The sequence below is a fragment of the Pectinophora gossypiella genome, chromosome 22 (assembly GCF_024362695.1).
Source record: "Pectinophora gossypiella chromosome 22, ilPecGoss1.1, whole genome shotgun sequence".
Lineage (NCBI taxonomy): Eukaryota > Metazoa > Arthropoda > Insecta > Lepidoptera > Gelechiidae > Pectinophora > Pectinophora gossypiella.
Genome location: NC_065425.1, coordinates 1,610,092 through 1,623,330, shown reverse-complemented (window position 1 = coordinate 1,623,330; position 13,239 = coordinate 1,610,092). Strand labels below are relative to the sequence as shown.

The window sequence follows — 13,239 nt, the reverse complement described above, 5'->3', positions numbered from 1 at the left end:
ATAATTACCTAAGTAGGTATCAACAAGACCTACTTAATTCATTTCCAACTTACGAAAGAAAGTTCACAGAGTAGGTAGACTAGAAGAGATTAAAAATAGCAAAAAAATAGGACGGGATAGCTCCTATCGAACTTATTAACTGGACAGCCAGCAATCTTTGCTTGCACACGCCGCACGCGTGAATTTCCCGGAGAAAAGCGTTTTCCAGAAAATCGATTCTCTGACAGAATCCATCTCTGGGGGTTCCTACTGCACATGTGCGGACGGCAGGCAGGTATTCAGTGCACAGCATAACCTTTTGTAGCCTAGTGTAAATAGAAATCGATCGTCGTGCTTCTATTTTAGTGAATTGGGTCGTGTTTTTTTCATTTACGCGCGCTCATGTGCGCTTGTTTATAGGTGGTCATCTATCTTAGTGCAATGTGCGTATCTTTTATGTTATAAACAACGCCCTTTTAAATTGTGTACTAGTTTAAAATAAGCTAGTTATTTTTTCCAGTTAAGTAAATTATGGAATTTCACTTTCCAGAATCAAGATGGAACTGAAAATATTCATAATTCCCGTGTTATTCGGCATAGCTGCAGCCACACACGTCCATGAAGCAGTCGAAACAGAAATGTTTGCAATACCAATCAGTCCCAATTTATTTAACTGGACTTATCAAGGTTCGTATAACATTACATTTATCACAAAAAATAGGTATTGTAATTGAATCCTCATGGTTCTGGTAAACATTTTTATCGTATAGCCCTCATTAGTTGACGTTTAATTTCGGTATTTACATAAATAACAACAGGCATTTTATGACGCGCTGATACGAATAACAAACTTTGAACCGAATACCGCAAATGATTTATGATCACTGTACTAATTTATCCCCTTCCTGCGGTTGATAGAGGGGAAATCGTTGCCCAGCAGTGGGACGTATACTATACGACGTGACGACGTAGACGTGGGACGTGTGTATACATATTTACACACCTCCCACGTCCACGTCGTAAAGTTTAATACTATTTATGTTATGCTATGATTTTTTTACTTTTGATGGGTTTGCTCTTGGCCCCAGACTTTCCCAAAGGCATTGACGATGCCTAAGAAGGAATATAATAGATGGTTCTATGACGAATGAACTGAACTAGGCATTTAAGTTGAACTAGGGATTTAATCATGTGAATTAAAATATAAACACGTAGGTCTACCCACTCAAATCAGCAGTTTTTACCTTATCAGATCGTTATAGGCAGGTATTTCAGTTCATTTATGTCTCATATTTCTTGTTTTGAGAAGCAGTAAATCTCACTTTACTTTTAGAGCGTTTTCAGCGTTTAATAAAATAGACAGAACATCACGAATTTCTTATCATTCACTTGTTTTTTACAATACTATTCTATTTTTAAAACTAAAAAATAAGTAACTAAATGCGGCCCTGTGATTTTTAATTTATAATTCTTTTTATTGTTACTTTTTCAAGGCCAAGGCTACGAAGCGATTATGCCAAATAGGTACATACACTTATTATTTTTTTCAGAATTTGATCAGCAGTATCGCTTCCATGCATCCATGCTGGGTAAACCTGAGTTGCCATCATGGTTGCGCTACATCTACAGTCGGAGACACCACGCTGGGTTTATCTTTGGGACACCCCCTCGAGGCGTCAAATCACCTATTACGGTTCGTATTATTCATCTCCAGGAACTTTTAAGTACAGTTTTCACTAACACAGTTGGCTCGACCATTATAGACGGGAATACGGAGAAAGCTCGGTGAGGTGTGGGTACTTACGTAGTCCACTTTACGATATTCATATTCATTTAATCATTGCATTCATTTATTTATTTTTCATTTATTTTTATTATTACATGAGCTCACGACTGTATTCCAATTGCTACCGACCCCGCCGGCGTGGTCGACGACTTCCATCAATCAGCGCTTATCGCTATCGACCCACTAGGGTCGATTAACTCTTTCAAATATTTTTCCTCTCAGATGACTCCCTGAGGCGAGGTTCGCGCCAAACTGGGCACCCTCAGGCCTGGTGTCTTAAACGTTGTACAGGGTGACAGCCTTCAGCGCTCCCCATTTGTCCGGCCAAGTAGTTAATGCCACCTGCGGCAAATCTACAACAAGTTACGTTTTTAAAAAATAAACCTGTATGTATATGTAATTAATAATGTCCTTTGATTTCCCAGTTGGAAGTTATAGGGCTGAACAGCGCAGACTACGAGACTCGCCGAGTGCTGCTCACCCTGCAAGTGCGTGCAAAGGAGAACATGGCACGGCACGAGCTCGAGCTGAAGATCGACAACCTCAACGTGGAGGACCTGTGCGATCAACACAAGTATGTACTCCTTCTGAAGTGATAGGACTGATCAACACAAGTGTGTAGTCCTTCTGACGTGATAGGACTGATTAACACAATTGTGTAGTCTTTCTGAAGTGATAGGACTGTTCAACAAAAGTGTGTACTCCTTCTGAAGTGATAGGACTGATCAACACAAGTGTGTAGTCCTTCTGAAGTGATAGGACTGACCAACACAAGTGTGTAGTCCTTCTGAAGTGATAGGACTGATCAACACAAGTGTGTAGTCCTTCTGAAGTGATAGGACTGATCAACACAAGTGTGTAGTCCTTCTGAAGTGATAGGACTGACCAACACAAGTGTGTAGTCCTTCTGAAGTGATAGGACTGATAAACACAAGTGTGTAGTCCTTCTGAAGTGATAGGACTGATCAACACAAGTGTGTAGTCCTTCTGACGTGATAGGACTGATTAACACAAGTATGTACTCCTTCTGAAGTGATAGGACTGATCAACACTAGTGTGTAGTCCTTCTGACGTGATAGGACTGATTAACACAATTGTGTAGTCTTTCTGAAGTGATAGGACTGATCAACACAAGTGTGTAGTCCTTCTGACGTGATAGGACTGATCAACACAAGTGTGTAGTCCTTCTGAAGTGATATGACTGATCAACATGTGTGTACTCCTACTGAAGTGATAGGACTGATTAACACAAGTGTGTAGTCCTTCTGAAGTGATAGGACTGATCAACACAAGTGTGTACTCCTGAAGTGATAGGACTGATCAACACAAGTGTGTACTCCTTCTGAAGTGATAACATTGATCAACCGACGAACCATTTATCCTCCGGCGAACCGCGGAAGCCTCTGTTCCTATATAGGTACCATTTTAGGATCAAAGAGAACATACCTACATCACTAATTTTAATTAAGATCTTCGTCCCAAAATTAAAATATCATTCTATCCCAGGATGAACCGACTGAAGGACATTTTCCGCATGAAGTTATGGACGGAAAGCAGTCAAGACCTGTACGCCACCTTCCTGGCGTCAGCCATCGACCTGGGCGCGCGGTTGCCGCTTAGACCTAGTGACGGGGAGGGGTATGTACCTTAGCATAATCTTTACACGTTTCGAGACACGACAACTAGTAAAAAAAAGTTAAAAAGGCCACATCGAAGCAATTCATCTAAAAAAGCAATATTGCTATTTGACACGTGTATGCATTGCGCACTTAATTAAAATTGCAATATTGCTTTTTTAGATAAATTGCTTCTGTTTAACCCAAATGGATATTTTTTGGCTTTATGAAAAAAGACCATTAAATCGCCACAGATATAAATAATGGCCAAAAAAGCGCCAAAGACTGGCACTCATACCATCTCATAAACAACTTCACAACATTCTCTATTAACTAGCCAACGACGCGTTGCAGGTTGGTGGTTCGTCTAGGGAGTGCTCAGCCGTTCTCCTCAGAGTTGAAGCGACTACGTGAGGAGGTGCGTCCTCTCTCCCGGCTGCCCAGCTGTCCTCGGGAGTATAAACGGACCACGGTGGAGAGACTGTTTAGAGACGCCGAGTTTATTGTTGATTGGTGCCGATTTGAATTGGTAGGTTTATCATTTGACACAATTCGTTCAAGTAATAGGTATTTTTTTTTTCTCTTTCCGTCCACTTTAGGGTTTCTTATGTTAAAAAAAAGTTAGAAACATCAAATGATAATAGGTATAAGAATAAAAAGCAAGTACCTAAATATTATAATTATTTTAAACGAACTCCACACCCACAGACAAACCGAGCATTTGGTATTGTGGGGATTTTATTGTAGTAAAATGGAAATACAAGCAAAATGTAGCCAAAAAGAAAATTACTTACGTTTGAAGTTCGAAACGCCTAAAACTTTTATGAACGCAAACTGACAGTAGCCAACTTTGGTGTTTAAAATACGTCAGGCGCTTGTATAAAACTTTTAACAATTCTATTCAAGTTTGTAAATCTAACCTATTATTTCCAGTACAACACAATCTACAAGGAACGCAGCACAGAGCACCTCGAGTACTTGACAGAGATACCGAACTCTAGCAAGAAGGCTAAGTCTTACAAGGGTTTAGACACACACATGTGGTCGGCGCCAAGTATAGTCGGTCTGCCGTCCCGAAGTTACAGCAAGCAGTTGATGGCAACTGTCGCAGTGCCGTTACTGCTGCTGTTGCTTGCAGTTGTCGCTACAACTGCTGTCCTGTGCTTCCATTATGCTGCCATGTAAGTATTGAACAGTTGTTTAAATAAATAAAATATAATTTAAATACTTTAATTTATAAATTTTGAAATAAATAAATTTAAATACTTTAATTTATATTGTATCCGGTCGTATTGTAATATTGTATTAGTATAATAATGAGGAGCTCCGTGGCGCAGCGGTAAACGCGCTCGGTCTGCGATTAATGAAGTTAAGCAACTTTCGCAAATGCCGGTCATAGGATGGGTGACCACAAAAAAAAGTTTTCATCTCGAGCTCCTCCGTGCTTCGGAAGGCACGTTAAGCCGTTGGTCCCGGCTGCATTAGCAGTCGTTAATAACCACCAATCCGCACTGGGCCCGCGTGATGGTTTAAGGCCCCATCTCCCTATCCATCCATAGGGAAGGCCCGTGCCCCAGCAGTGGGGACGTTAATGGGCTGATGATGATGATGATATGGTCTTAGTGACAACATATAGAGTTTTTTTGTGTATTTTTTAATCGCAAAATTCATTATTGTGTTTTTTCAATTACAAAAAGTCAAACAACCCAACTCAAAATTACTTAACCTAGAACCCACTCCGTGTCAAACCCGGCCCAAAAGTGCCCATGACACTAGCAGCGTTACCGCGCTGGATTGCCACGGACAACCTCTGAGCCAAGTAAGACCCGGAGCGGGGGTCACATATAGAATACTTTGGGGGATCATTCAGACCATTATTTTGAGTTCATATCAAGCGGAGTTTTCTTACATTCCCGAGAAATGCATTTTCTGAGGTATGTGACCTAACCTGTATTGGGCTGGTTTTCCCTTCGCGGGTTGGAAGGTCAGACAGGCAGTCGCTTCTGTAAAAAACCAGACCTGTCAAGTCGTCAGGCAAGGTAAGCAGACCCTAAGAAAAAAGGGAATAATGCTAGGGAGATGATGATGATGATCAAGTGGCTAAATTTATGATTTTTGCTGTAAGTAAGTATCTTTTTTTTTAATTATTGTGATTCCATTCTACTCGTTATCAACTCGGACTCATGGCCTGAACGATCCCGCAAAGTTTTCGTTATGGTGTCACTAACATACAAATGAGGAGGAGATGGGCCTCCTTTTATAAATAAAAGTCCGAACTATGATGGGTATCTTCTATTGTTCATCAACATACACGGATAGGACAGAATAAACACACAATCACAATAAATTACATGAAAATCTCAGAGCGAGTTAAAAGTGCACCTGTCGCCTAGCAAGCCTTTCACCCAAGAGAGAGAGGTGAGGTGCGGGGGCGAGCGGTGTGTATTTGTCAAACTACAACAACTCAATCCGTTTGTCAGGCCGTGTATCGAATTCGGAGAAGTAAAGTCGTTTCTTTCTTTATATTATAATTCTTTCTTTATGTTTAATTTCCTTTGAAATGTGGTGTTGGAGGAGGATGGAAAGAATTAGTTGGACAGAAAGAGTTACTAATGAGGAAGTGCTAGTAAGAGTAAGGGAAAAGAGGCAAATATTAAGAGTTATTGAGGACAGAAGAGGCAAGATGATTGGACACTTAATTGTCTTATTACCCCTGCGATTGATTGAGGGGAGGCCTGTGCCCAGCAGTGGGACGTATATAGGCTATTTATGTTATGTTATGGACAGAAGATGATTGGACCCTTAATAAGACTCGACGAATTGATTAAAACATCATAGAAGGGAAGCTGCAAGGAATGAGAGGAAGGGGAAGACCAAGAAGAGCTTACATGGAACAGATTAAAGAGAAGGTGAACATCGTGTCTTGTAAGGAAGTGAAAGAATTGGCCTTTGATAGACCAGAATGGAGAATGCTACACCGAGAAGAGCGTGGCTCTTAAATTAATGATGATGTTTCATTTGCAGGCGTGACCGGGTATCGGAAAATTTCTTAGACGATATCTTCCACATTTGCATTGACTATAGAAGGAGGAGGTTTGGTCATTTTCCAATATTGACTAACTCTTACTAACTTAAATTACGTTTCAAACATAACTGAGATTAAATTTATGAAGTTTGCCTCGTGTCATATAATAAGAAATAATACTACTTACGTATTTAAGTAGAACGGCGAGTTAGGTGTGCCTAAAATGAGGTACCTACTTTCCAGGTTCCTCAAAAACAATATAGATGGCGATGTACATTTCCGTTTGTCATTTTTCAACAGCCTCCGTGGTCTAGTGGTTAGAGCGTTAGGCTCACGATCTGGAGGTCCGGGTTCGATTTCCGATGGGGACATTGGCTAAATCACTTTGTGAGACTGTCCTTTGTTTGGTAAGGACTTTTCAGGCTTGAATCACCTGATTGTCCGAAAAAGTAAGATGATTCCGTGCTTCGGAGGGCACGTTAAGTCGTCGGTCCCGGCTATTAGCCGTAAAAACACCTCCACCAACCCGCAGTGGTGCAGCGTAGTGGAGTATGCTCCATACCCCCTCCGGTTGATTGAGGGGAGGCCTGTGCCCAGCAACCTTCTAATTTCATGGATCTTTTATCTTTGTTTTTGGGTATAAATGATGAACCTTTTTTTTACGCCCAGACTCGATTACATCTTCCACCCATTATCCTACAATAACATACATTTTATAATTATGACAACTAATAGTTCATAATTGCACCACTGAACTTTTAATAGGTACCTTATTATCACGTAAAAAAAGAAGAATCTTTTTATCAATTTTTATAAATTCATAAAATACATTTTATGCCTGTCGATTACCCGTCCCTTTCCTTTTCGGCGGATAACTTAAAATAAAATTATAATCGGTGTGTACAGTCATGAGTAATATCATGTACCCACTTTAGAACCTTATCGCACTATCATATTTAACATTTAATGAGACTTTCGGTTTAATTTGTCAAAAAAGTTAATGTGACATGGTTTCAAAGTGTATACATATTAGTACTCGTGACCCTATTGGAATCAGCTTCATAATGCTTGTGGCGGACCCAACTAGTTGGCCACCTAGTTCCGCCCACATGCAACAGATGGCGCCACATTCAATAATGCAGTCTTCAAGCAGTCGTGAAACGCGATATCGAATGTGTGCTAATTTATTTCAGAGCCCACAAGTCTGCGAAGGTGGAGCTGTGTCGTTATGGTACCGCGAACACTGAGCAGACGCAGGTCGGTGATAACACCAGCAACAAGAGTCTTGGAGTCAGGTGAGGAGCACTTCTGACCAGAGAGCCTAGGCAAATTGCTAAATATTATGTCAAAAGCTCACATCAAAGCAATTTTTAACATCAGGACCCCGATACCGACCCGCCGGCGCTTATCGCTATCGGCCCACTAGGGTCGATTCATTCTTTCAAATAATATCCTCTCAGACGACACCTTGAGCCGTCCCCTATTTAATTAGGCCTTCAAAATATACAAAAACCAATCATTCTTTATGAACTTGCGAACGTAATATGGACTAAATCCGAAATGAACATTTTGAATTTGAATTTGTAACTAACCAAACCTTGTTTTCAGTCCAAATAACAGTCTGGTGAGGCCTTACAGCCCAAAGTCCTCCACCAACCTCGCCGGCAGCTACAACCGCCCACAGCCGCCTCCATACGCCGGGTCCACGCTCCACCACCGACGCTCCACCGCTGAGAAAACCCCATCAACCCGCGGCCACACCCCGGAACACCGCAACCATCTTGTCTTAGAAGAATCTCTAAAACTACTCAACGAAGCGAACATTAACTCGGAATTTGATCCAATTTTAAAAGACCCAATAGTCGACATGGCGGATGGTGTAGACGATTATGTCCCGATAAAACCAGATTCAACCGGATATATCTCGATGAAAGCGGATTTAGATGATATTGATGTGCCTGAGCTTTCGAAGTATGGTCTAGGGGGGGTTGCTATTTGACATGAGTTTTCGGGAGACGGCAAAGCGCCTGTCAAAACCTGGTTTTGTTAAACTAGGTGTGGGAAGAGTAGAAGAGGTTGTATGTTGGTAGTTTAGGAGCCTATTACACTACCCTACCAGCTACCTACATCGGTGGGCGGGGTCACGATTTCGCCATTCAATAACCAACACCCGATGTATCCGGCTCGATGCATTGGCTAGTGTAATATATACATGTAATATATACAGGTTGTTAGTGACATCGTAACGAAAACTTTGAGGAATGATTCAGGCCATGATTCTGAGTTGATATCAAGTGGAATTTTCCGTCGCAAAGGTATAGAATTGAAAATAATTTAAAAAAAAAACTAAAAAAAATAACATGAATTTTGCGATGGTCTGAGTCATCCCCCTGAGTATTCGTTACGATGTCACTAACACCCTGTATAGCTCAGATAGGTACGCAGTTCATAATTTCATATAATACAGGGTGTAAGTGACATCGTAACGAAAACTTTGAGGGATGATTCAGGCCATGATTCTGAGCTGATATCAAGTGGAATTTTTCATCGCAAAAGTATGGAACTGAAAATAATTAAAAAAGATACAAAAATATTCATGAATTTTTAGACTGTAAATTCCGGTAGATATCAACTCAGAATCATGGTCTGAATCATCCCCCTCAGTATTTGTTACGGTGTCACTGACACCCATATCTACTTGTATGGCTACTGTATGTACTCGTAGGGGGTGTAAGTGATTTCGTAACGAATACTGGGGGAGATGATTCAGCTCATTATTTTGAGTTAATATCAAGTGGAATTTTCTATCGCAAAAGTATAGAATTGAAAATAATTCAAAAAAACTAAAAAAAAAATCATTAATTTTGCGACGGAAAATTCCACTTGATATTAACTCAGAATCATGGTCCGAATCATCCCCCTCAGTATTCGTTACGATGTCACTTACACCCTGTATATATCATATTATTGAGGGACTTTCCAGGCTATGTTCACCAAAACAATATATAGATGGCGGTGTACAGATTTAACGTGATAATTGCCTATTTTCTCATTACTCGGATACATAATTAATCCAAAATACAATGTAATGACAGAAGCATTTAATAAAAGTAATTGTTGCTTGATATTCGGATCATATAATTATAGAATTTTGTTGCTATCTAATAATGACTGGAAGATGTAATTGCGCCTGGGTGTACAGTCATGAGCAATATAATGTACCCACTTTAGGACTCTGTCGCACTAACATATTTGACATTTAGTGAGACTTACAGTTCAATTTGTCAAAAAATTTAATGTGACATGGTACCAAAGTGTATACATATTAATGCTTGTGACCGTACTTATTAAAAAGGGTCATCCCAACAACAAAGCCCAAAACCAAAGACCCAAACACAAAAACAAAGATAAAAGATGCATATGTCTGTTATCCATGAAATTAAAAGGTTAAACGAAGGAAAATCTGTATAACGCCATCTGTATTGTTTTTGAGGATCGTAGCCTAACAAGCACTAGGCCACGGAGTATGTTGGCATAGGGCAATATTAAAAATAATCTAGTCGCAAATCTAGTCAATGGTGCTAATTCCTGTAAATACCATCTAATTTTATTTTAAGTTATATCTGTCATTTTCTTATCCGCCGAAAAGGAAAAGGACGGGTAATCGACAAGCATAAAATTTATGGAACACACGTCAATTTTAAGGACAAATCTAAAACAACAGTCTAAAAATTTAACATCAGTCAATAACCCGACACAGTCAAGTAGACAGCACGTCAAACGGATTGCATACCAGCGACATACCTTTTTGATTCGCCCGGGCTATTCATTAATTTACTCATTCTTCCTAAAATTAAGAGTTGTCAATCATCCGTCCCTTTCCTTTTCGACGGATATGAAAATGACGGATTTAACTTAAAATAAAATTAGGCGGTGTCTGCAGGAATCGGGGCCAATGTTAGAGATTTTACCGAAGTAAGTATTTAATATTAACAAATATGATATCAAAGTAACTATTATACATATTAGTTCATCATATCTGGCGACTTTTGTTTGTTTGTTTGTTGTATATTGGAATATGAACGTGATGAATATGTATGACCCAGTATGTAAGGGTTTTTAGTTTGTTTTTTTATACACAATTTTATAAGAAATATTATAAAGTCACTTAACTAGACGGTATAATTATAGTACTTACCTTTCTCTTGTTAACATTTTGAATAAGTACTTAGTAGCATAATATTTATACTTACCCACGTAAACTTTAAATAAAATATCAATTTAAGTGTTGTCTTTTTAATATTAACACATTTTAGCATCATATACAGGGTGTTAGTGACATCGTAACAAATACTGAGGGGAATGATTCAGACCATGATTCTGACAGACATCAAGTGAAATTTTCCATCGTATAATTAAAAGAAACACCAAAATTTTCATGAATTTCCGACAGGAAATTCCACTTGATATCAACTCAGAAGCATGGTCTGAATCATCCCCATCAGTATTCGTTACGGTGTTACTAAGGATGACAGCGGCAGCGACGCTGCGGCGGCGGCGGTGCGGCTGGGCGGCGGGCGGTCCTGTATAATTAGAGCAATAAGGCCGCCCATTTGTACTGTTGCTAAATGTTTGTATGTTTTGTTTGTGTGTAAAGGATATTTGATTTGATACCCACCAGGTCAAAGACCTCCGAGCTCCTGATTTGTCCGGCCCGGCAAGAATGCATTCCGAACCTTAGGGTCGAGTAATTCTTTCAAATATTTTTCCTGTCAGACATTGAGCCGAGGTTCGCGCCCAACTGGGCACCCTCAGGCCTGTTGTCTTAAACGTTGTAGCGGGTGAGAGCCTTCAGCGCTCCCCATTTGTCCGGCCAAGTAGTTAATGCCATCTGCGGCAAATCTACAATAAGTCACGTCAAAAAACAAAATGCATTCCGAATCAGATCTACAAGAAATCACATAAATAAAATATAATATATGATAGGAGCCTTTTTCAAAATTAGTAAATAAAAATACAATTGTGATTTAAATACAATTCAAGTTTAATTAAATAGGTACATTTACAATACTAGCTTACAATCTAACCTAGTATTATAACTGGTATTAAATAATAGTTACAACGTAATCACAATAGGGTACTTACACGCGATAAGTGCTAGAGATCTAATATTCAACCTGATTTTTAATACAATGAGGGATTTTCCAGGCTACGTTTCCCAAAAATAATGTAGATGGCTATCGAGATTCAACGTAATAATTACAAATGTTTTCATTACTCGAGTTCAAAAATACAATTTAATGGTATAAGCTTATATTAAAAGAAATTGTTGCTTGATATTTGAATCGCATTATGTATACTTATAATATAATAACAGCCTCCGTGGTTAGAGCGTTAGGCTCACGATCTGGAGGTCCGGGTTCGATTCCCGATGGGGACATTGTCGAAATCACTTTGTGAGACTGTCCTTTGTTTGGTAAGGACTTTTCAGACTTGAATCACCTGATTGTCCGAAAAAGTAAGATGATTCCGTGCTTCGGAGGGCACGTTAAGCCGTTGGTCCCGGCTATTAGCCGTAAAAAAACCACCTCCATCAATCCGCAGTGGAGCAGGAGTATGCTCTATACCCCCTCCGGTTGATTGAGGGGAGGCCTGTGCCCAGCAATGGGACGTATATAGGCAGTTTAAGTTTTATGTATGTATGTATATTGTATATAATTATGTTGCTACATATATTGCTTCTCTTTATTTTGATCAAAATTATAATGGGTGGAACATGTAATTGTGCCTGGATGTAATAAAAAGGGTTATCATTTATACCCAAAAACAAAGATAAAAGTTGCATTATGTCTGTTCTCCATGAAATTAGAAGGTTAAACGAAGGAATATCTTTATAGCTCTATCTATATGCTTTTCTTGCTTTGCACTCGCTGCACTCGGACGTGTTTTGTGTTCTGCAGTTGCTATTTTAATTTTAATTTAAATATTTTATTTTCATAATCGTCAATTTATCGGCTCCTCTCGTACTATCTTGTGGAGATGGTCATATAAGCCTGGCGCCATATTGAAATTGGTGTCGTTGTCTCGCTTGTGCTCGTGGGAGGTGTGGAAGATTGAAAAAGTGAATTAGAAAAGTTAAAAAGTGAACGTTTGTGCGAGATTCGAACCCGGGACCTGCGTGAGAAGAGGCGGGTCGCTTGACCGCTGGACCAAAGTTTGTGGAACTCACCTAGCGAAATTTTACATCTCTACGAGCCGTGGAAGGCCGGTACCAGTGTGCTACGCGATCATAAACGATAATTAATTATCGTGGTACATAGTAAAGATGAGTCTATGTGGTGGTTGTAATAGTGTTATTAGCGTTATTGATAAAATACACTGTACTGGCTGCGACAACTATTATCACCATGGATGCGTAAATATGAGTAAAGACGAATACTCTAAATTGACTGTAAGATTAAAAAGTTCATGGAAATGCCCGGGCTGCAAAGCTTCTCGTAAGAGGGGGGGAAACAGTGAAACACCTTTGAAGCAGACCGACGAGGATGTCGATTCTCTCTATATTACCTTAACGGATAGTCGTTTAAAAGAGTTTGAGGCAGACTTGTTATCCAAGTTCAGCAGCATGTTGAGGACTTCAATACAGGAAAGTATGAATCTGGAATTTTCTTCAATGAGGGAAAAATTAAATCTGCTTCCGGAACTTATAAAGTCTGTCGAGTTTATGTCTTCAAGATATGATGAAATGCACAAGGAATTAACGGCACTTCGTTCTGAAACCACAGAATTGCGTTCAGAAAACTCTAAATTGCGCGAATCGGTGGGAAACTTAA

At 39.6% G+C, this 13,239-nt stretch overlaps 2 protein-coding genes across 10 annotated transcripts in view; one reads left to right on the top strand and one right to left on the bottom strand.

Moving 5' to 3' along the window:
* The window catches only part of LOC126377079 (alpha-sarcoglycan), a 64,242-nt gene extending 55,633 nt beyond the window's left edge, over positions 1–8,609 (top strand). For 7 of the 9 annotated variants that reach the window (XM_050024734.1, XM_050024730.1, XM_050024731.1 and 4 more), the window contains 9 exons: positions 530–666; positions 1,530–1,672; positions 2,191–2,339; positions 3,272–3,403; positions 3,736–3,910; positions 4,315–4,562; positions 6,406–6,474; positions 7,600–7,701; positions 8,015–8,609. In XM_050024734.1, the coding sequence (XP_049880691.1) occupies positions 537–666; positions 1,530–1,672; positions 2,191–2,339; positions 3,272–3,403; positions 3,736–3,910; positions 4,315–4,562; positions 6,406–6,474; positions 7,600–7,701; positions 8,015–8,405 (1,539 nt within the window). In that variant the 5' untranslated portion in view covers positions 530–536 and the 3' untranslated portion in view covers positions 8,406–8,609. Of the gene's footprint in view, positions 1–185; positions 423–529; positions 667–1,529; positions 1,673–2,190; positions 2,340–3,271; positions 3,404–3,735; positions 3,911–4,314; positions 4,563–6,405; positions 6,475–7,599; positions 7,702–8,014 lie in introns of those variants that run through there. The other 2 variants (XM_050024735.1, XM_050024733.1) reach the window with 2 other exon arrangements.
* Positions 1–13,239, bottom strand: part of LOC126376935 (uncharacterized) — a 227,877-nt gene that overhangs the window by 145,250 nt on the left and 69,388 nt on the right. The gene's annotated exons all lie outside the window — the stretch shown is intronic.